This window comes from Prionailurus bengalensis, chromosome B1 (assembly GCF_016509475.1).
Source record: "Prionailurus bengalensis isolate Pbe53 chromosome B1, Fcat_Pben_1.1_paternal_pri, whole genome shotgun sequence".
Classification (NCBI taxonomy): domain Eukaryota; kingdom Metazoa; phylum Chordata; class Mammalia; order Carnivora; family Felidae; genus Prionailurus; species Prionailurus bengalensis.
This window is the reverse complement of record NC_057344.1, coordinates 114,644,111-114,666,248: the sequence shown is the minus strand read 5'-3', so window position 1 is coordinate 114,666,248 and position 22,138 is coordinate 114,644,111. Positions and strand designations below refer to the sequence as shown.

Genomic DNA, 22,138 nt, shown 5'->3' with positions numbered 1-22,138 from the left:
TTTTCTCAGGGAAATAAGAAGTAAGGTTACCAACAAAGTTAAGTAAGAAGAAGCTGGAGGATTCAGGAGCAAGAAAAAAAGTTTGAAATAGCTATGAGACAAAGACAGTGACTGGATGATGAACATAGATCAGGGACCTGGGCAGCACCATGCATCCTCGTGAGATTAGTAGTGTGAATTTAAAATGAAACCAGTTAACTGGGTGGTTTTTGTCCTCCCTTATTCAGTGAGGTGGATGCAGGTGCAGAGTGGAGAGTGAGTTGTATTTTACGAGGCTTGGGTTTCCCTAGGCCAAGCCAGAGAGAGAGGGAGAAGGGCTTTTAGAGGTGTATGCAAGAGTGTGATTAAAATGACACATGACGACATCTAACTTATTAAGGAGGAAAGTGAGGATATGGGGGAGGGTGTGTGGGTAATGGTTTCCATTCTTCCGTCAGATATAATTTTTACTCTTCCTGCATGACTTCTTTGACATAACCACTGAACTATATTTAATAAGTTCAATTGTACCAATGCTTTTATAAATTAGTAGAATGTACGATGTGTTGACCTGTGGTTAGTTTTTACCAGCACTGTTTCAACAGTTTCTTTAAACATGCTTTTATTTGAGTTATTTCACCTTTCTATCTCTTTAGACTTAATTGTAGAAATATAGTCTCAAAAACAAAGTATAACAATAATAAAGATGTTATCTATATTTATTCAAAAAGGACTCAAAAATGATTGAAGTATAGAATAATGATGCAAAACATTTGCCTAAAGTACTCAAGGTTTTCTTATAATTCTTAGTGTCTTTAGACATTGTTTGTGACAAACTACTATAGAATTTATATGAATCACCCATTTCCTACATTTTCTGTAACAAGGACAAATAAACTTTACCAACCAAGTCACAGAACTTTAAGGGTTACAGTGGCCATGCAAACAAAGTGTTGCTGAAATGCTGGAGAAAGAAATACGGCACTTGGAGCACTCAGGCACTCCCAGCAGGATAGACTAACCAAAGCATTTTTTTGTTTGTTAAATGTTTATTTGGGAGAAGGAGCAGAGGGAGAGAGAGAGAGAGAGAGAGAGAGAGAGAGAGAGAGAGAGAATCCCAAGCAGGTTCCATGCTGATTGTGGAGCTTGACGTGGGGCTTGATCCCACAACCGTGAGATCATGACCTGAACCAAAATCAAGAGTCAGATGCTTAACCGACTGAGCCACCCAGGTGCCCCAGGACTTCTGTCAGATTCCAGAGCCTATGCTTTTAAATTTTTATGCTATACTGCATCTTAAACAGTAGAAGGTAAACAATAAACATTTGGTTTAAAAAAAACTCATCCTTATACAAATTTTTATTCTATCAACCTACTAAATTCTAGGCACTATGGTGGTGTTAGAAAACCAAGGAAAAGATAAGGCATGGGCTTTTCAAGAGGGAACCCACAGTCACAAACAACAGAGATGTGAATACATCTCCAGATTCCCATCCTTTATTGGGCTTTTTCTTCCCACACAAACTGGAAGGCTTTTTGACAAAGGCTCAAATTGTGAAAACTATTACAGTCTTCTCTTGTCACTGTAATAAAATTGATTATATTGAAAGATAAACCACCTTAATTTACTTTAACATTATATGGCTGTACAGTTAGTGATGCTGAGACTGAATTAGATACTGTAATGCACTCTTCAAGAGTATATTGAATACACTTCATTTCTTCTGTAATATAAATGTTCTCAGTTGAGACAGGGAATGTAACTTAGCATTTTTAGAGCCACTGGCTAAATTACCTCTATTGATGAGGCTCGGCAGGTTCTTTCTCAATGATTCTAAATAACTGCCGAGGGATAAAAGATAGAGCTCCATGGGCTACAGCCACAGCATGCTCGGAGCCTACTGGGGAGAGAATAAAGCACAAGCTCCTGTGCATGAATGGTTCTATGTTCTGCCTGGAGCATGGCTGACCGGCCATCCCTGAAATTGTATAAATGAAAGGAAGTAGGCCAAGGTAGACATTTGTATTAATAATTGGCATGCATGAAGTAAATTAGGCTATCCCATCAGGTCCCTCCTAAAGGAGTGGAAAGGCAGTACAAGCCTCCAGAAATAAAGTCTGCTAAAGCAATCTTTTCAAAGCTTTTGACAAACTGCAAACCTCAGCCATTTATTTTTTTCTCATTGAAAGCATAGTTCAGGGAGAAGTTTCAGTTCGGTTCAACACACGCACACACGCACACACACACATAATGTATAGGTGTACGAAGCATGAGCTAGGACATCAGAGTTACGTAGCATTGTCCTTATTCACAAAGGAAGTCAAGGGACCTGGTTCTGCCATTAAGCAGAGGGAGGATTTTTCCACCAATGTCAGAGGGCAGGTGTAGTGTAGTTCCAGGTTCCTTTGGCTCCTGTGCATATTCCCACGTGAACAGTCTGTAGTACAGTGGGATCTGGTCCTCTTACTTGTACAGTCATGTTGAGACTGCAGGCAGGAATAGCAAGAGGCATCCCAATCAGAAGAGAGAAGTCAAGAAATTCAACCAAACCACACTGATTTCCAAATTTTTGAAGAAAACAGTACATTTGAAACCTCTTCACTTTCTGATCCTACAGAATAGAGTTTAGCCTGCCTATTTCCTGGTGTAGAAATTTCCCAGATCTCTAAATTCTTCTTTCAACATCTCCCTTTCATGAAGAGACCATAGGAGGGAAAAAGAATGGTGAGAAATAGTAAACCCATTCAATAGTAATGCAGAATCATGTTTTCTTCTAATCTCTGTAGAAAACAAATGAATTTGTTTTGCAACAATATCTTTTACATCAAAAATATGTATCATTCAATCTTAATGACATTCCATAATAGATTTCCATTCTTTAACTTACACCAATACTCACCATGTCTCAAAAAGATTTAAATCCATAAAAGCAATCAAAGTTTGTAAGTAATGCCAAGTCGTTCAAATATTTTAACTCCATTCGATAATAAATAAATTCTCAAACTTTCTCTTAACCTATTTTCATTTAAATCAGGGTAAAACATAGGTTTAACCCAAGTAATTAAAGAGTAATACTAATTAAAAGTAGGAAATAAATTTCCTTCATGGTGTTATTCTATTTCTTAACCATGCAGGCATTTAAAAAAAATTATACGACTTTATGGCTGATTAAAACCTGAAAGACATTATTACCTAAAAATCTTTCTCTTCAGAAACTGAAACATCCACGTGCAGAAACAGCGCTAAGTCATGTTAAGCGCTGCACAAGAAATACACTTGATGTAGCTTGTGCCATGATAATGGGAACACAATAAACTGTGAAAAATGTCATTTCTGGAAAATTATTTGGCTAGCATTCAGCAAGAGATAAATCTTTGTAATAGATGTTATATGAGGACTTTGATGAATTGAACTTATTAAAATATGGTGCGTTTTAGAAGATATTCCCTTAAAATGAATTATTTAGAGAGAATATACTATATACCCTTATTCATTCATCCATTTTCATCACTGCAGGATAGTTCTGTGTCAGTGAGACAATGTCTTCCTTCAAATACCTGCTTGGGCTCCACTTTTAGTTCTCTGATTTAAAGAATGAAAAGAAAACCTGGATTTAATCTTGAGGTTCTCATCAGTTAAAATTCTATTTTTTTGGGGCGCCTGGGTGGCGCAGTCGGTTAAGCGTCCGACTTCAGCCAGGTCACGATCTCGCGGTCTGTGAGTTCGAGCCCCGCGTCGGGCTCTGGGCTGATGGCTCAGAGCCTGGAGCCTGTTTCCGATTCTGTGTCTCCCTCTCTCTCTGCCCCTCCCCCATTCATGCTCTGTCTCTCTCTGTCCCAAAAATAAATAAACGTTGAAAAAAAAAATTTTTTTTTAAATAATAAAATTCTATTTTTTTGTATTTTATGCACTCTGAAACTTTCCAGGGTTTGAAGATAAAAATCTCAGGAAAAGATCCTTCTTCTAAATTTTTTTTTTCTACTTAGCAGAAAAGTCTGAACTACAAGGCATTCTGACTGAAGAATCCATACCTTGGTCAATTGCTACAGATGCATCATTTTTAAATTTGTTAGAAAGAAATTAAAAGCCCATAAATATCAAATATTAGAACTTAATACTCTACTATGGGGATTTAGTGTTCCATTACATATATATTTGGATGTTAGACAAGGAGCCAGTTTTATATAAGTACACATATTCATATTTCTGGGATTCATATGATGGCTTTAATGGAAAATGCTTAACAACATTTAGCTAATTTTGGTTATAGTTTAAAAGTAAGAAGTTTGGGGACTTGGGTGGCTCAGTTGGTTAAGCGTCCAACTTCAGCTCAGGTCATGATCTCATGGTTCATGGGTTCTAGCCCCACATCAGGCTCTGTGCTGACAGCTCAGAGCCCGGAGCCTGCTTCAGATTCTGTGTCTCCCTCTCTCTCTGCCTCTTCCTCCCCCACCCACCTCTTTTTTTTTTCTCTCTCTCTCAAAACTAAACACACATTAAAAAATTAAAAGTAAGAAGTTTGAATACTTATAACTTAGGAATCTATTTAGATACCATCCTTGGTATCCTAAGGCATTTAAAAGGCTAGCCAGCACAGAATGAGACAAGGTGAGAACAAATATGTAACAAAAGAGATGTCATTTCTAAGACATTTATCATGTTGATTTTAGCAGTAAGCCACCTGCTGTAGCTTACAAGCAAAAGCGAGATGTAGCAAGGAAACATTTCACACTTAAAATGATGCTGACCTCCAGTCCCCCAAAAGAAACATTCTAATATGAACTGACCACTTCGACTATCATCATAACTCTTCCTAAAAGGAATCCTTATGTTGTTCATGGAGTCTAATTTACTGACAATATAATAAGGGTATTATAAATCACTTAAAGTATTAAAAGTAGGTTACATCTTGGCAGTCACTGTCCTTAGGGTAATAGACCAAGTTCCTGCTTCCACAGAAAGATAAGACAGGTCAATTTCCAGTAATAATTTACAATGAATGAAAGCTTTCTTATTTAATCTATTTTTAACTGAACACAAGTCTAAATGATGATCAAGGTGGTTTAGTTACTAGAGTTTCCAGAAAGTATTGGAAGTTCTAGAAATGAAAGAAATCGCCTACTCCTTAATGACAAAACAAAAGCTTCCCCTCACAATGACAAACAGGAGGAACTTTCTCAATCCAAATTCATTTCCCTTGTGGTTTTGATTAAATAAATGCACATCAGAAACTTCACATTACAGAGAATGTACAATTTCTGTAGTGAGATTCTTCCAAATTATGATATCTGATACAAGGTCAAGCAATCTCTCATTTCATTCAAAATGTTCCAGTGATCTGAAATTGCTATCAGTTTACGTTTTGCAAAGTCTCTCTTCCTAAAGGCTATTAACATCATGAAACTAAAGATAAAATAAGGATTTTTTTCCTCTCTCTAAACAGGAGAGTTAATGCCTATGGGAAAATAACATTATAAACAAATAAAACCCAGGGGATCTGGTGGGGCAAAGGAATAAATCCTCATCTTTCACACAACTTTCAAACTGGTAAACAATATAAGAATTCAAAAATAGTTTCTTTTCAACTCATGCCATATAATGTACAAAGTAAGGGTTTGTATGTAATGGCCATGCCAGATCCACTTTGCAGTCAGACAGGAGAATTCAATGGTTAGGGGCTTAACTTTAATATGCAAAGTAGAGGGTTGGGTGGAAATGGAGGGGGGGGTTTCAGGATAAATAATCCACACAACTGGAAGTAGAAGTTTAGGTCATTTCCTATCTGAGGATATACAGGGCATATTGGAGAATGGTCAGACTACCTGAAAGGAAACCACAAGCTGATTAGTTCCACTCCAAGGGATGGTTTTTAAAAACCCGTTCTTATTCTTTACCATTGATTGGACATCTAAATGGAAGGCTACATATGGTGAAAGATATATACACTAAGCCATTACAACGGAAGGGCGATAAATTATTCAGGGTGCCTGCAGAGAACTCTGTAATCCACTCTTTCCATTTTCACTCTCACCTGTGAAAAAGCCTGAAACTGTATGCCAATTGGTTGTTAATAATGTGCTCTGGAAGGGAGCAAGTTGAAATTGTTCCCAAAACTGCAAATCAAGAGACAAAGTACATGTGTCTACTACTGTTGAATGAAATTATATATCAGAACAAAAGACCGTGTCTGCAGTACAGGACTAAAGTATGCTTTCATGTGTCCTATAAAATCCAAAGCTCTGGGCAGCACAAAGCTCTGGAGTGCTTATATTTCTACTCCCAGAAGAATATCCTAACATAGATGTAGTTAACGGAAGCCTCCAAAAGGAAGTTTGTGATATGAAATTTAAAATAATTGTTTTTTAAATTTGTAGTTTCCAGATTGGGTTTCTACTGTGCCTGCCAAACATTCTCCTTCTTTTTCTGTGGGTTAGTTACACAAATATGGATTTCATTTGTTTATTAAGAAAAGGAAGTGGTGATTCAGCCACTTTGTATAGATGCCCTAGTGTTCCTGTCTCTGATCTTCCACAGGACACTGGAAGATGTGACGGGTCAAAAGCTAAGAGAGCACAGTGGGGCGGTGATTAGGAAAGGTAAGCCCTTTGCCTCTCTGGTTTGATCTGTAGCCCAGGAGGCAGCCCTCAGGCCTTCTGATTCACCTCAGTCCCCGGCCAGCCCCTGCTGCTCCATTTTTGTCCTTTCCCTCAATCTGGATAGGCTCTGGGCAGCAGAAATGCTCTTACCAAACTCTCTTTCTTTTACATAGGTCCCAAATGCCAGTTTTCCAGGAATCTTTCATTCTCCAATGTGTCAGGTCAGAGATATTGTCTTGCTGTCTTTCTCTAAAAAGTTTGTGGATCTGTGTTTATTTGCTACAGGAAGATCAAATGCAAACATACCAAAGCTTAGTGCTGCCCACATGCCACTTATGAACCATGTGTCACAAGTGTGTCACTCCCTTTCCCTGAGCCCCTCTTAGAGCTGATGAGGAAAACACAGTAATACTAGCAGTCCCGCCTACTTCACAGCGTTGTGGCATCAAATGATCCATACAAAAGGGCTTTTGATCACCAACTTCCAACTGAATGTATTGCATAATAATCAGCCAAGAATGCTTGCAAGTGAAGGATGTACAATATGTATATTTACACATCATAGGCAAAGTTATAAGGCTATATAAATGGAATATGAAAGCTGAATCAAGTGAAGGGACAAAAAAAAGGAAGGAAGAAAGATTTACAGAGAAGGAAGAAAACAGAAATAAAGGAAAAGTGTCTATTCTTGTCCATATTCATCAGGGATCTGAAGAAGTATGGCTTTAAGAAGTGCTTATTTGAAAACATCACTATGATGATTAATTTTGTGTCAGTGTAACTAGGCTATGGTGCCTGGTTGTTTGGTCAAACACTAGTCTAGATGTTGCTAGGAAGTTATTTTATAGATATATTGACATTTACACTTATAATCAATTGACTTTAAGTAAAGCAGGTTGCCCTTGATGATTTGGGTGGGCTTTGTCCAATCGGCTGAGGGCCTTAAGAGCAAAACTGGAGTTTCCTGGGGCACCTGGGTGGCTCAGTCATTAAGTGTCCAAATTTGATTTCGGCTCATGTCATGATCTCACAGTTTCATGAGCTTGAGCCCCACATTGGGCTCTGTGCTAACAGTGTGGAGCCTGCTTGAGATTCTCCCTCTCTTTCTGCCCCTCCCCTGCAAATGCTCTTTCTCAAATATAAATAATAAAATTTAAAAAAACCTGGGATTTCCAAAAGAGAAGTAATTTTGCCTCAAGACTGTAACATAGAAACCCTGTCTCAGATTCCAGTCTGCTGCCCTGCCTTACAGGTTTAATACTTACCAGCTCCCACAATTGTGTGGCCAACTCCTTAAAATAAACCTCTCTCTGATAGACATTCTATTGGTTCTGTTTCTCAGCGGAACCCTGACTGATACAATCACTAAAGCCATTTTGATTGGAGAACCCAATGGATTCCTTTCAGCCTTTGTCTTGTTTGCCGTTTTGCAGAAGCACCTGCACTCCATCCATGCCAGCAACGCAAGGCAGAGAGGATATAGCCCCAAGTGAATGATCATTTTTGGTCACAATGAGAAGAGTTTTCTAAGATCATAACTATCTCCATTTAGATACCTTACCAATAACTCAGACTCAAAATACTCAACATTGACATCTTTTCCCCCTTTTATAAAAGGCTCCTTTTTTGGAACAGCTGTTCCTGCAGTGTCCTATTCTATCTCCACTGTAGAATCATCCTTCACTCTTCTCCGGTTCACTCTTCATATTCATTCTATAAATCCTATTACTCTTCCTTGGTAACTTTTCTCAGATGAAGCCCATCCTATGTATGCTTTTAGACTAGCCTAGATTTTCTTCATGTTTCCTCCAGGAGCTACCCTGCAAGTTACTCTGAAACCAATCACTCTAAATTTATTGCTTACCAACTTCGCATAGCTTTTTCTTTCTCCCTTCCTTCCTTCCTTCCTTCCTTCCTTCTTTCCTTCCTTCCTTCTTTCATTCCTTCCTTCCTCCCTTTCTCTCTTTCTTTCTTTTCTTTTCTTTCTTTCTTTCTTTCTTTCTTTCTTTCTTTCTTTCTTTCTTTCTTTCTTGGGGGGGTGTGGGGGTATGGGGAAGAGTGAGCTAGTAGAGGAGGGACAGAGGGAGAGGGGGAGAGAGAGAATCTTAAGGCTCCATACCCAGCATGGAGCCTGACTTGGGGCTCATTCTCACAACCATGAGATCATGCTCTGAACCGAAATCAAGAGCCAGACGCTTAACCGACTGAGCCACCCAGGCACCCCGCCCATAGCTTTTTCTATTAAAATTTAAAGTTCATACTGCTAAGTCTGGCATTCAAGGCTCTCCATGTGTAATCCTGACCAATCCTCCCAGAATAACCTCTATTACTTCTATCAGGAGCCACCTACTCCAGATACCTTGACCTCTCCAATGGCTCATTACCACCTCTCAGGCCACTCTCTCCCTCTTCACCGATCCAATTATCTTCCATCTTTCAAGTCTCAGCTCAAGTTCCAAGTTTTCTAGCCATTCATATGCTTAATGGGGCTTCCTCATTCTGAACTAGTGCTCTGACTATCTGGCTCATTCATTTGGCATTTAAGTATAACATGACTTGTGTGGTTGATAAATAGTAAACATAGGTGAAGACTATTTTCTTGAATCAGATTAAAAGCTGTCTGAGACAGAGGCTATATTTTTAAAATAATATACAGAACAAAAGAAGGGAGGGAGAGATGGAGGGAAAAACTAAATGAGAGACCTTCCTTTGTACTCACAAGCTGTGAGTTACAACTTGGCACTGTGTATCTTCCATCTAAACATTATCCTAATTTCCCATAGTGGGAATAATCAAAAGAGACATTTTAATAAAATGTGCTGTCCTGAGTATGCATGAGTTTTCCACTTGTGGTTGATTTGTATTACATCCATTTTACCTCCTCTGGGTAAAATGACTGATAGGTATAGACACCACGGTCAGGGAAAAAAGTGATGCATGGAGATGCTCTGAAAAGCAGCACCAAGGCCTTCTGTATTGGTAAACACAGTGGACACTTTTCAGTCTTCATCCTATTTTCCAGTTTGCAGTATCTAGCACTGTTCACCACTTTCTTCATTTTAAGACTTCTTCCTTTGTGTCTCCCTTGACTGTAGTAAGTCATGATTCTCCTTCCACCTCTCTAAGCACTCCATCTCAGGCTTCTTTAAAAGCTCCAATTTCCCCACCTATTTCTTACATGACAAACTCTAAAGTAGAGTGGGAGAGAGTGTCATCTTCATAAGCTGAGTGGCCTGATAACTTCAATCACTTCAACAACCAGCTATACTTTCATTATTCCTAGAGCTCTCACTCCAGCTCAAACCTCTCCCGAGTGGAATACCAACATAGACAACTGGCTACTGGATGTTTCCATCTGGATGTCCCATATGCATCTGTAACTCCTCATCAGACCAAACCTCCCCTGCCTTTCCTATTCCTTGTTCCAGTGGCCTGAACTATTATTCCCCAGAGAAGGCCTGAAAAATCACCCCCACTTCTCCCTCCTCCTCATCCCTACATCTAGTCACAAATTTCTTCCATTTCTACCTCAGTAAGAGCACCTGAATCTATCCCATTTTCTACTTCTCTCCAGGCTACTGTATTCTCAGCTAAATATCTGCAACAGTGATTTAGTCATCTCTTGCTTCCCTTTTGTCCTCCTCTTGTCCTTTAGGAAGAGTGATCTTCTAAAATGTTTGTCTGACCATGCCTCCCCACTTCTTAAATCCTTTAGACTCTGTATACTCTCAGGGTAATGACTTAGCATAGCATGCACGGTCCTTCACAGCTTCATCCATTCCAATCTCTGCTCTCTTGATTTACTGCCTAATCTCCTCCCTGAACTTTACATTTCAACCTATTTAATATGCAGCTTCCCCAAATGCCATTCTGTCTTGTGTCTCAAAGCTTTTGAAAATGCTAGCCTCCCTGAAAACATTGCATTACTTAAATTTTTCATGTCAACAACTCCTTGACTTACCATAGATCCAGAGGTGTCCCTGATCCCGTCCCAACCCAAACCTAGGTTATTTATCTGCCCTGTTATTCTTCCACTGTACCTGGACATAACCCAAGTGTACTTCTTCTCACATAATATTGCTATGTTTTTGTTTTGCTTTGTTTCTACTAGACTCTAAGTTCCTAGAAGAGGGAATTCTTTCTGTATTATAGTCTAGGACCCAATTCAGATCAGACAGGTCACTTGATCAACTTAGGCCAAATGTAAGCCAATTTCATGGTGTCCACATAACTGGAAATGAAAGAGGAGCCACCGTTTTATAAGAGGAAATCATAGCATTTAAGTAGCTAGTTTGGAAGAATGGGGACACCGAGGCCTTCTCTGCAATCACATGCCCCACAAAGATTACTGAATGCTCACACAGTCATGATGAAATGACAATGTATCCCTTCAATTACTCATTTGACTTCGTTCAAAACACTAACACTCAAAATGACTCCAAACTTCTTTTTTTTTTTTTTTTTTTTTGGGACAGAGAGAGACAGAGCATGAATGGGGGAGGGGCAGAGAGAGAGGGAGACACAGAATCGGAAACAGGCTCCAGGCTCCGAGCCATCAGCCCAGAGCCTGACGCGGGGCTGGAACTCACGGACCGGGAGATCGTGACCTGGCTGAAGTCGGACGCTTAACCGACTGCGCCACCCAGGCGCCCCTCCAAACTTCTTTCTAATAGCACTTTATTTTAGAGTGGCTTTCTTGACCAGGGCCCACAAATCCGTAATTGGGGAGGTCATATAATTACTTCCCCATTTGTCCCAGAAGATATATGCAGGTGCACAGGCAGACAGTCCTAGGAACTTGGCAACATGACTAAGTATTTGGTCACAAGAAAGCTAAACAGGAAAGAGTGATGTGACACCCCATTTGTTTGTAGACTGGCTATTAGAAAGGTTTGCAGGTGTCTGTTCACCAACCAATGGCAAAATCTTTAAAACCACGAGGTTCTTTTTAATAATTCTGACTGCCTGTGCTACCTGTTGGTTGTTTTTTTTTTTATTTTTTTAATCTAAAGAGAAACACTCTTCTAGCTCTTTCTTATTTCATCTACCAAGTATCTTTGAAAGAGAGAGGATCGGTGTCTAACCTCTCTTTGGTTTTAATATCTATTTCTCACCAAAGAGTGACATGTGCTTACTTTTCAAACCTTGTAAGAGTTGCTTTAAAACTGTTAGTCATTTTTTTTTCACAATACTATTACTAAACATTAAGCTTTCACCTGAAACAATTGGGAATATGAAACAAAATAGATAACCAAAATTGTTTCTAGTTGAGGAGGTCACTGTAAACCCAATACTATGTAGACACAAGGTTATGAAGTAACTCAGTGGCATGAGAGACAGGACAGAGAAGAGAAAGCTGTAACAGGGTCTGATGTGGCTGAAAGATCTTATAAGTGCTTAAAGTTAAAAAGCCCTCCTTATCAATGATGTTACAAAGCAACCTGGGGGTCCTGGAGCTTGTGGCCTGGCATTAATATCCTACTCTTCTTATAAAGCAAACCCCAACCTAAAAAACAGAACAAAACAAAACAAAACCCAAACTCTTCCTTTTTACTTTTTTTTTTCTGTTCAAGGATTCTAGTGATAATAGTTTTGATGAATCTTTTTCTCTTCTAAAATGTTACAATAAGACAGAATTCACATTATTACCCAAGTGACATACCCAGGTACATCTCTCTGGGGATTTCTAGCTATTTCTATTTCTCTCTCTCTCTCTCTTTTTTTTTTTTTTTGTTTTCATTCTTTCTTTTCCTTTCTATTTCTTAAGGAATTGTTTCCAGACAGGGCAGCAGAGATTAGCTGTTCACCAAATTTGTTTACCTTTTCTTCTGAGCCCACAGCTACATTTCTTGATCTCCCTCACAGTTATGTGTGAAGATAGACGTTGACGCTTGCCCAAGGAATGTGGTCAAAAGCAATATAAACCATAAAAACCTGTATCTCAGGTGGTGGCAGAAGAAAATCTTTCTATCTAACCTTTCACTCTTTCTTTTTCCTTATCTCATGGCTGCGTATCTATGCCCAGGGTAACTTTAGAACACTCATATGAAAGACAGCAGTCTCCATCACTGGATCTCTGCAAGATTGCCCCTCATCCTGTGTAAGAAATAAATGTGTATTGTGGTAGCTACTAGCATCTCAGGGTTTGTCTGTTACAATAGCTATAGTTTTCTAAAACAGATGGCATCTAGAAATAGACCACAAGAAAAAATAATGTTGCAAAAACTATTGCCAACATTTTTGTATGTCTATTTCCTCCTGCCCTCCTTCCTTTTAAACAACCTTATTTACCTCAATTAGTGGGTCTTTACCCATTATTTTTCCCTTTTCAAGAGTTCTAAGGTTCTGCTTAATCTGGCACTAAATCTACATAAACAACATCAGAGGAAGAATTGAAGCAAATTACCACTGAGTACAGTTCCCTCTTCAAACATGGCAGCTTGAACCACTCAAAACAGAAGACATAAAAAGACACTGGGGAATCTATTCCATGTAAGAATTATAGTTATATTTTCTTTTTCTACCTTTTATTCCAAGACACAACTTGTGTGCAGTGTCTCAAAATGAACTACCCATCTGTGACAGCCTATGGTCATTCTATTATAGCTATGTCCCCAAACAGCCTTTAGACACAAATTGATGCTCCAGGCTTGTTTTGTTTGTTTCTCTGGTCTCTTATGGTGACTACATCTGAATTTATATAGTCATCCCAGAATCACTGCAGTGATTCTGCTTCCTATAAGATGCATCGTTTGCTCTCTCAACAAGAATACCTTATTATTATGGAAAAAATAAGTCACCACACATACAAAAGCATATTCTTTGAGCCCAGATAGAAACAAAAATATTTTAATAATTAAGCAGGAACAAAGAAGAAATTAAAGAAACATTTGCTGAAATACCCCAAGACTATTTTATTCTTAGTTTTTTTGAATTAGATGATTTATAAGCTTGTTTTGAGTATCCAGCAATATGAAAGAGCACATGGAGTTAGGGTGCTTGGGTGGCTCAGTCGGTTAAGTGCCCAACTTCAGCTCAGGTCATGATATCACAGTCTGTGACTTTGAGCCCTGCGTCAGGTTCTGTGCTGACAACTCAGAGCCTGGAGCCTGCTTCAGATTCTGTGTCTCCCTCTCTCTCTGCCCCTCCCCTGTTCATGCTCTGTCTCTCTCTGTCTCAAAAATAAATAAAAACATTTTTAAAAAATTTAAAAAAAGAAACAGCACATGGAGGAGATCTACAGATAACTAAGAAAAGCTTAATATGAACCATAGATGATAGAGGGAAGGGCACAACACTGAAGGCATTTGCAAAGAAAGTGGTAAATCTTAAATCTTACTTGCCTGAAAAACATCTTACAGAAATATGGGGTAGAAAGGGGCTTTGCAGAGAGCTAGAGATAGACATGGGTTCAAATTTTGTTTCTGCCTCCTGCTAAATGTGAGCACTAGGGCAAAATAACTTGACTTGCCCAACGCTCAGCTTCTTAGTCTATAAAATGGGTATAATAAATCTCTAGTTCCCAAGGCTGGTATGAGAATTGGTCTATAAAGTAACACATAGGTAGGAAGTTACCATAAATTGTAATTATTAGTGAATCTGGAAAAGATTTACTATTGACTTAAAAGTCATGTCGTTTTTTCAGTATGAAGTAAAGATATCAGAGTTTTTCATCTAAAATTTCCTCAGAGATTTCTTTTTCTTAATTCATCTACCATATTGGCAGAAATAGCATTGTAAGCTTAACTTGGCTAAGTCTGCTTCATTCATCTGTCAACAAGATTCTGGGCTTCAAATTGAGTTGACAATTGCTGAAGGTAGATGGGACAGAACGGGCTACACAAGAGCGTCGTATTTCGCACCTCAGAGGGTTCTATGCTACCAACAATAACATCATATCTCTGTCAGTCAAGCACAATTATATGGCTTGATAGACTGATACAAATACAAAGCCAGTTAAAACAGGTCTCTGGACTCTTTTCTGGCTACAGTTATAGGGCTTGTTTGAATATCAGAATAGCGTCTCCTCTGGGGACAAAAGGACAGAGAAACCACATCCCCCACTGATTCTAAGAAAGGTCAAAAGTAGTGCAAAATTTGCTACATTTAAAAACTCTGAAATCACTTTGTAAATTTTTATCTGACTCTTTGCTTCTTATTGAAACATGATTGCATTTCTAAGAAGGCGGTACAATTTCATGGCATATGGAATCAGGTAACACAACAGTCAGGCAAATCATTCTAGAAACACATTTGTGATATCCAAGCTGGGCATTCAAGGCACTTTCATGGATTCCTTTAAAGCAATGTTTTATTACATGTTACCGTTATGAAAAAGAAAATAGAAAGAAGTACCTGTTATTCATGTAAAAGTAAATTACACATACTATTATAAAATTGCTGCATTGCAGCCTTTTATAATGGAGACCCCTATGGTAGCAATATCTTTTTGTCAAAATAGATAACTGAGTAATAAGCTGAACACCTTCCTAAAGAGTGAATTGATACGTGGGATCTAATTCAAGTTGTATTTCAAGTTTTAAATTATAAATGACCTCAATATGCAAGATATAGAAACTGACAGAAGAAAAAACACTTCAGCCACACACTAATGTAGTGTGATATATCCAATATATCAAATGAAGATGTAAATGTAAGGTTGTAAAATTAAATTTTATCATTATACTTTTTTGTTTTTTTAGTTTTACTTCAGAGTGATTACTTCAGGAGGGCAATGAAACGGTGACTCTTAGTGACAAAAGAGATCTGTTACTGTCAATCAATCTTTCATTTGTTTGTTTCATAAGTGTCCCCATGCTGTTTTTTGCACAACTGAGCACATATCACAAGCGAATGACAAGAAAATACAAACCCCAACACCAGGTTACACTTCATAATCTTTCTGTACATGGGAAGCCATGGCAGCACAGAAGCTTGTGGCAAGAAGGAAGCTTGAGGAATTTCCTTGTGCTAAGTATTCTAACACAGGTTCAGTGTCACAAATTGCTCACCAGAAGGAAGACTATGGAATTTTTCAGACTACCTTTGTGCCTTACGTTGTATTTACAGGATGGGGGCAAGGGCAACTGCCATTACAATGGCAGCGTAAGCATTGATATTTCCTGTAATTTCTTATTTGTGCAGGTAGCTAAATATACTTTTTAAAAACACAAAAAAGGGAAATAAAATTTCTCTAAAAATAAAATTACAGAAACTTTCAGATTTCAGTTCATGGAAAAGAAATGGAAGGGGAAAATACACATAAAATTAAATGATGCTAAAACTAGGAAGACTATGGTCACTTTAAGTTATAATTGTTAATAATTGGATATTATATCTCAATATATTATTGGTAAACCTATTTAATCATAATAATGCCACTGCTTACTGATTTTTATTCAAATGCAAGATATATAATGGAAATATTTTATAGAGTGATCTCCTCTGAAGTAAAATTTGATATAAGGCAAATACTTCTTGAAAATCATATATGAAGGTTTATTAGAAATTAGAGCCTCAACAGGATTCCATTATAAGATATTTCACCCATAAGGATTCCCATGATATGGGGTTCCAAGTACTATAAGACTCCATTGTATTAGTAAAGATAGCACAATCAACATGTATTTTTTTTCTCCTTTTCACAATTGATGGTTTTTCATCTTACCAAATGTGAGTGACTTATCTTTTGGTCAGTATAAAAACTCATGATTATACCTTATTTCTTAGATTTGATGCGGTTTGCTAAACACATTACAACTTCTTTAAAATGCAATCGAGATGGGACAGTATGAATGCTTATTTTATGGATTAACCACTTTACATTTTTTGGACATGTTTTTATTACACACAGTTATTTACATAAAGAAACAGGATTTGACCCATGGCCTACCACTGTTACACAATGATCCATGTTGCAACACACTCAAAACTCATAAGGAATAGGGATAATGTGGTAAGTGGAAAGGGTTTGAACCAGACATATCTAACTGAATTCCAACTTTGTAAACCCTCTCTAGAGGTAAAACTATTGATAATTAACCTCTATGAGTCTTCTTCACTGAACAATGGGAAGGGTAACACCAGGAATTTTGTGAGGCAAAACGGAAGTATGTGTGTAAAGTTCCTAGAATATTGCCTGCCACATGTAGACATACCTCATTATTATTACATTTCACTTTTTTGGGCTTCACGGGTATCTTTTTTTTTTTTAAATACAAAGTGAAGGTTTGATAAGAGACTCTTAAAAACTGAGAACAAACTGAGGGTTGATGGGGGTGGGAGGGAGGGGAGGATGGGTGATGGGTATTGAGGAGGGTGTTGGGATGAGCACTGGGTATTGTATGGAAACCAATTTAATAATAAATCTCATATTTAAAAAGTAAATAAATAAGATAAAAGACAAATGCATTAAAAATAAAAAAAAAAATTTAAAAAAAAGTGAAGGTTTGCAGCAATCCTGCATTGAGCAAGGTACAGGCACCACTTTCCAATGGCATTTGCTCACTTTGTTTCTCTGTGCCACACTTTGGTAGGTCTCACAATATTTCAATTTTTTTTCATTATTATTATAACTGTTATGGTGATCTGTGATCAGTGTTTATGATTCAGTGAAATTTCAGATGATGATTAGCATTTTTAGCAATAAAATATTTTTAATTCAGGTAGGTACCTTATTTTTTTAACATACTGCTATTACACACTTAACAGACTACAGTATAGTGTAAACATAACCTTTATATGCACTAGGAAGCCAAAAATTCACTTGGCTCACTTTATTGTGATATTCACTTTATTGCAGTGGTCTGGAACCAAGCCCATGATATTTTCCAGGTATGCCTGTACTTGGGGCTTAAACACATTAGTTCTATTTTCTTTTTATATACTAAGAAAGGAAAGAACAATTAAATCTTTAGTGGAGATCCTGGACTAATAGATGTTTCAAGAAAGCAGGATCTAGATGGCTGCCTAAATTTGTGAAGGACCAAAGAAGAAATACTAGAACCCGAAATGTCACCATTTGGCAGAAGCAAGATTTAACTACACCTTCGCATGTCTAATACTTACTTACATCCACACCCACACACAAAAAAAAGTCTTGAACTCTCTATTCTGGCTGTAATTTCCAGAGTTTCCTCTGGGTAGTAGTGGTTTGCTTCTAGCTTTAAAGACAGAGGCTTAAATATGAAGCGAAAGAATAAAGTTCCTAGACCTGGGGCATACCATCTGCCTAGCATTAAGCAAGAGCTGAAAGTCAGTTACAGAAGCAAAGTCATTTCTAACATGATTTATGTTCCACCCTTGAACGTGGCAGGAAGACTGCAAAAGATATTTGGAAGCCAATGCTTCCTCTGAATAAAGTAAACGAGTATATGCTAAGCCCCTCTCCCTGGACCATGCTGGCCTGTTAGATAAGTTGCCAATGTGGAGTCTTTGAACCCTGGAGCAAACTGGCTATTTGGGATGAGAAAGTATCTCAAGGCCAATGATCATGGCTACCGTAAATGTACAGTGGACAATGCAAACACTGGGGTCAGACAACAGATATCCAGGATATTATTACTCAAAAACACATCCAGCTCAAAGCTGACAAGATAATCTGTTCCTGTGAGTGCAAAGCAGGCTGGAATGCAGCAGCTCTGACCTACTCAAGGAACGAAAAAAGAGAGTGCAACTCTCCAAGGGCTCCATCTCATGTTCTTTATGCAGGCAAACTCCAAGGGACTTCAAAGGGAGTGTTGCCTAAGGAGGGAGTACCAGACCAAGCCCCCGGGGGGTATCATTTCCATGATCATGTTGCCATCTACATTTGGTGGACTGGCAAATGCAAATATTTCAGATACAAGTTTAAACAGATGAAAAAAGAAGTGCGAAATAGCTTGGGGATTTGCTTGCAAGAGAAACCTCAGAATTCCAGGAAAAGTATTTAATATCAGGAGCTTCATAAGTTTGTCCAAAAGTCCCAAGAGAGTAATTGGCTTGTGAGCGTATCAAAAATAAAGTCTTTTTTAATTGACACATATTACACTTCAACATATCCAAAATAGTGTACTAAAAAAATAATTTCCCAATGTTAGATATCCTTCAAAGGTCAGTAACATTTTTCTAATTGAAATATAGATTATATTTTGATGTCTTAACATAGTTTTAATATACATGATCCTGATTAACGTAGAAGATCCCAAATGCAGCAAATATACTTACAGGAGGACCTGTGGGGTAGGGGTGGGGTGGAGAGAATAAGAGAAAGGGAGAGATGAATTAGTGAATATGCAAAATATGAAGATTAAATAAAAGATGAAAGCATTGTCATAATCATCATCAAAATACAAGGGACAAAGAAGTCATCTAGAGTTCAATGGTTCTTAATCTTTTTTTAGGTCATGGACAACTTTGATATCCATATCATAAACGTGTATTTATCCATACATTTTATCCATATCCATATCCATTTCCATTTTATCCATATCATAAAAGTGTATTTACATCTATCTGCACACAAACTTTATATAAAATTTCAATGGATGTTCAGATACCCTGAGGCCTCTCTATGAATTACTGAAAGGCTCATCTTAAGATGGCCTATTTATATAGCTAAAAATTTAGATAAAATGTGAATCAGGAGGATCTTTGGTCATTGATGATAGCCCAGTTATAAAGAATTGATATATAACTTTCTGGAGTTTTGTAAAATGGCTAAATGAGAAATGCACCCATTATTTGTTCTAAAAATGTTTTTCATTCAGTAGCATTGTCAATATATAAAAGACTAAACCCTGATGTTTATATGTTTCTTTAAAACTATGTATTTTCATCAAAACATAGGCAAAGTCTAAGAAAATTTCAATATTTTGCACACTGTATGCTCAATTAAAACACAAACACAAGTTTTTAGTAGTCAAGAAGTTAGGAATTGGCTTTTTAAATTTCTATAAAACTTCACATAAGTACAAAATTTTTACTTTCCCCCCAATCCTTTTTATTTCTTTTGACAAAGATCAATTCACCAACTATTTGACTCTGCTAATGTTTTATTATTTCTTTTTCCTTAAAATACATTTATAATCCATCTTTAAATATAAAACTGCATTTTGTGAAAGGGATACCTGTACAAGCTTCCAATTACTTAGATTAAATGAGGTTGAAAGATAACTTTTAGGAACACTTTTAAGGGAATTAAGCAGGTATCTTGCCTAAATTAGTAAATTTTTCATAAATCTCTTTCACTTCAACATATTTTTTTCCAAAAAGAAGAGGAAATGAGACAAAAAACTAAAAACACTACATATCAATCTGTTCCTTTTTTTTCATAGATCAGTATTTTTACTGTTTCTACTGGAAAAGAGCATTTCTTAGCATACTTGAATCAAACCTTGAATTACTTTCAAAGTGAAGAAAAAACTCAAATAAAAAATGTTTTTTGAAACCAAATATCCAAATAGTGTGTGCACTTACTGTTTGACTTGTTTTATAAAGTCTAAGGCTCCAAAATGACCATGCGAAGTCTTATCAGGCCATCAACTCTTCCTTGCAAGGTAAGAGGAAGGTACATATAGGGATTTGGCCTAAGAGCAAAAACTCACTGAAATAGGCATCGGGACAATTGGTTCTATTTCAAGTTCTGCTCTTAAAAATTTGCGTGGCCTTGGCTGGATCACCTGACTGTTCTGGGGCCTCCATTTCCTCAACTACAAAATGAAAATGCTGGATTGATTACTAAAGCTGCTGTCATCACTAAAATCCTAGGGTTATATGAGAGAAATAAAAATTCCAAATTTTGAAATGAATGAGAGTAAAAGCATGACAAAATTGTACCAGTTGGATAAAATAACAATAAACCTTTCCAAGACATGTGCCCCAGTGTCCCAAAGCAGATGTTTTCACAAAGATGTGTTCTCACAAAGATGTTTTCTCCATGCATGTACATGTATGGAGACAGAAGCATGGGTGATATTGCCACACTGTGTGCAGCTAAAAAAGTCTCCACTGTACACAGAGAGGACCAACTTAACCTGATACAGTAAATAACCCCAAATTGGGTGCCAGTGGTTATCAAATTTAACAACTTAACAATATCTTCCAAACTTCTATCTATGGTTTGATGGAAATAAGGAGATGATAAAAAAAAAAATTCTAGGTCTAGTAGAGAAGATTTAGACACATGCACAAGCTTGTGGGCAACCTCCAGCAAGACTACATAATCATTAATTAGGAGGAACAGATGCAGGAATCTAACCAAAACATTAATGACAAAGAGCAGCTGAGAGACTTACCAGATTCTCCTCTTCGGCCCCTCTTACCTCGTTTCCCCGGAGGGCCTGAAATACAAAGAAGAATTTTTTGAAAGTGGTTTAATATTTTTTTTCTTACTCCAAAATGGCTAGTAAATAATTATTGATGTATTTTATCACTATTTTTAACTAGTAACCTCAAAGAAAGGACCAGATATTTGTAAAGGCCAGCTTATCCTCATAACTCTTAAGCTTCAGTTAATTATAAAACCTATGCCAGATGTCTAATCATCTAGCATTACTTAAGAACACTGAACATTCAGAATTTTTATTCATGCTGCCTGTTTATCATCAGTAAAGATGAATTTAATTGCAAATTGGTACTGAGATTTCATGTGTCTTAGGAAAATTTCTTTTATAAAGATTTCATTATATTAATAATTAAAAGTGCTAAGTTCAAGATTATAGTTTCTCTTCAGTCAGGTTCATCATGATTGATGACTTCCTTGCAAATATTTAGTTGGCAGTTAAACGTATATATTTGTAATTGGAATTATCCTTACAATATTTCTATTTTATTAAATATGAATTTTCATATATTAGAATTTCTCTTATTGAGAACCAGCTGAGTTAAGGACATACTCTTTAATTGGAAAGTGTTTAGGTACTAACTATAGGTCTCATTTTTTTTTTTCAACGTTTATTATTTTTGGGACAGAGAGAGACAGAGCATGAACGGGGGAGGGGCAGAGAGAGAGGGAGACACAGAATCGGAAACAGGCTCCAGGCTCTGAGCCATCAGCCCAGAGCCTGATGCGGGGCTCGAACTCACGGACTGCGAGATCGTGACCTGGTTGAAGTCGGACGCTTAACCGACTGCGCCACCCAGGCGCCCCCTAGGTCTCTTTTTTTTTAAGGAGCTATCTCATTACTGTCATTCAGTAAATAGTCTTTATGATGATCCCACTTTGAAAGTAGAGAAAGACTTCTTTTTTTCCAGCGAATTGCCTATAAAGACCACCAAGCTAGTATGTATCAGACTTAACACAAGATTCTAGACATTCATGGCTTTCAAGCCATTACTCTCAATTATATCATTTCTGCCCTCATTTCCTCAAGCAGGAATAGTTCCCACTGAATTATGAATAGAAGAGAATAATTAGGCCACAATGAGAATTAAGGTCTTCTAATATTTGCTGTAATAAAGAGGCCAAGGAAAATACAGACCCTTCTGGTTTTAAAGAATGAGCTGCTGAGTTGGACTGATGACTTCCAAACTCTAGAAAGTTCAAGACACAAGCAGCACAGGCCTTAGCAGTCAGCCGGCTCCC

At 37.5% G+C, this 22,138-nt stretch overlaps 1 protein-coding gene across 15 annotated transcripts in view; it reads right to left on the bottom strand.

The window, feature by feature from the left end:
• The window catches only part of COL25A1 (collagen type XXV alpha 1 chain), a 469,374-nt gene that overhangs the window by 198,128 nt on the left and 249,108 nt on the right, over positions 1-22,138 (bottom strand). For all 15 annotated transcript variants that reach the window (XM_043570811.1, XM_043570764.1, XM_043570744.1 and 12 more), the window contains exons 3-4: positions 20,850-20,894; positions 18,781-18,788 (exon numbers count right to left, since the gene is read on the bottom strand). In XM_043570811.1, coding sequence (XP_043426746.1) covers positions 18,781-18,788; positions 20,850-20,894 — 53 coding nt within the window. The remainder of the gene's footprint in view (positions 1-18,780; positions 18,789-20,849; positions 20,895-22,138) is intronic.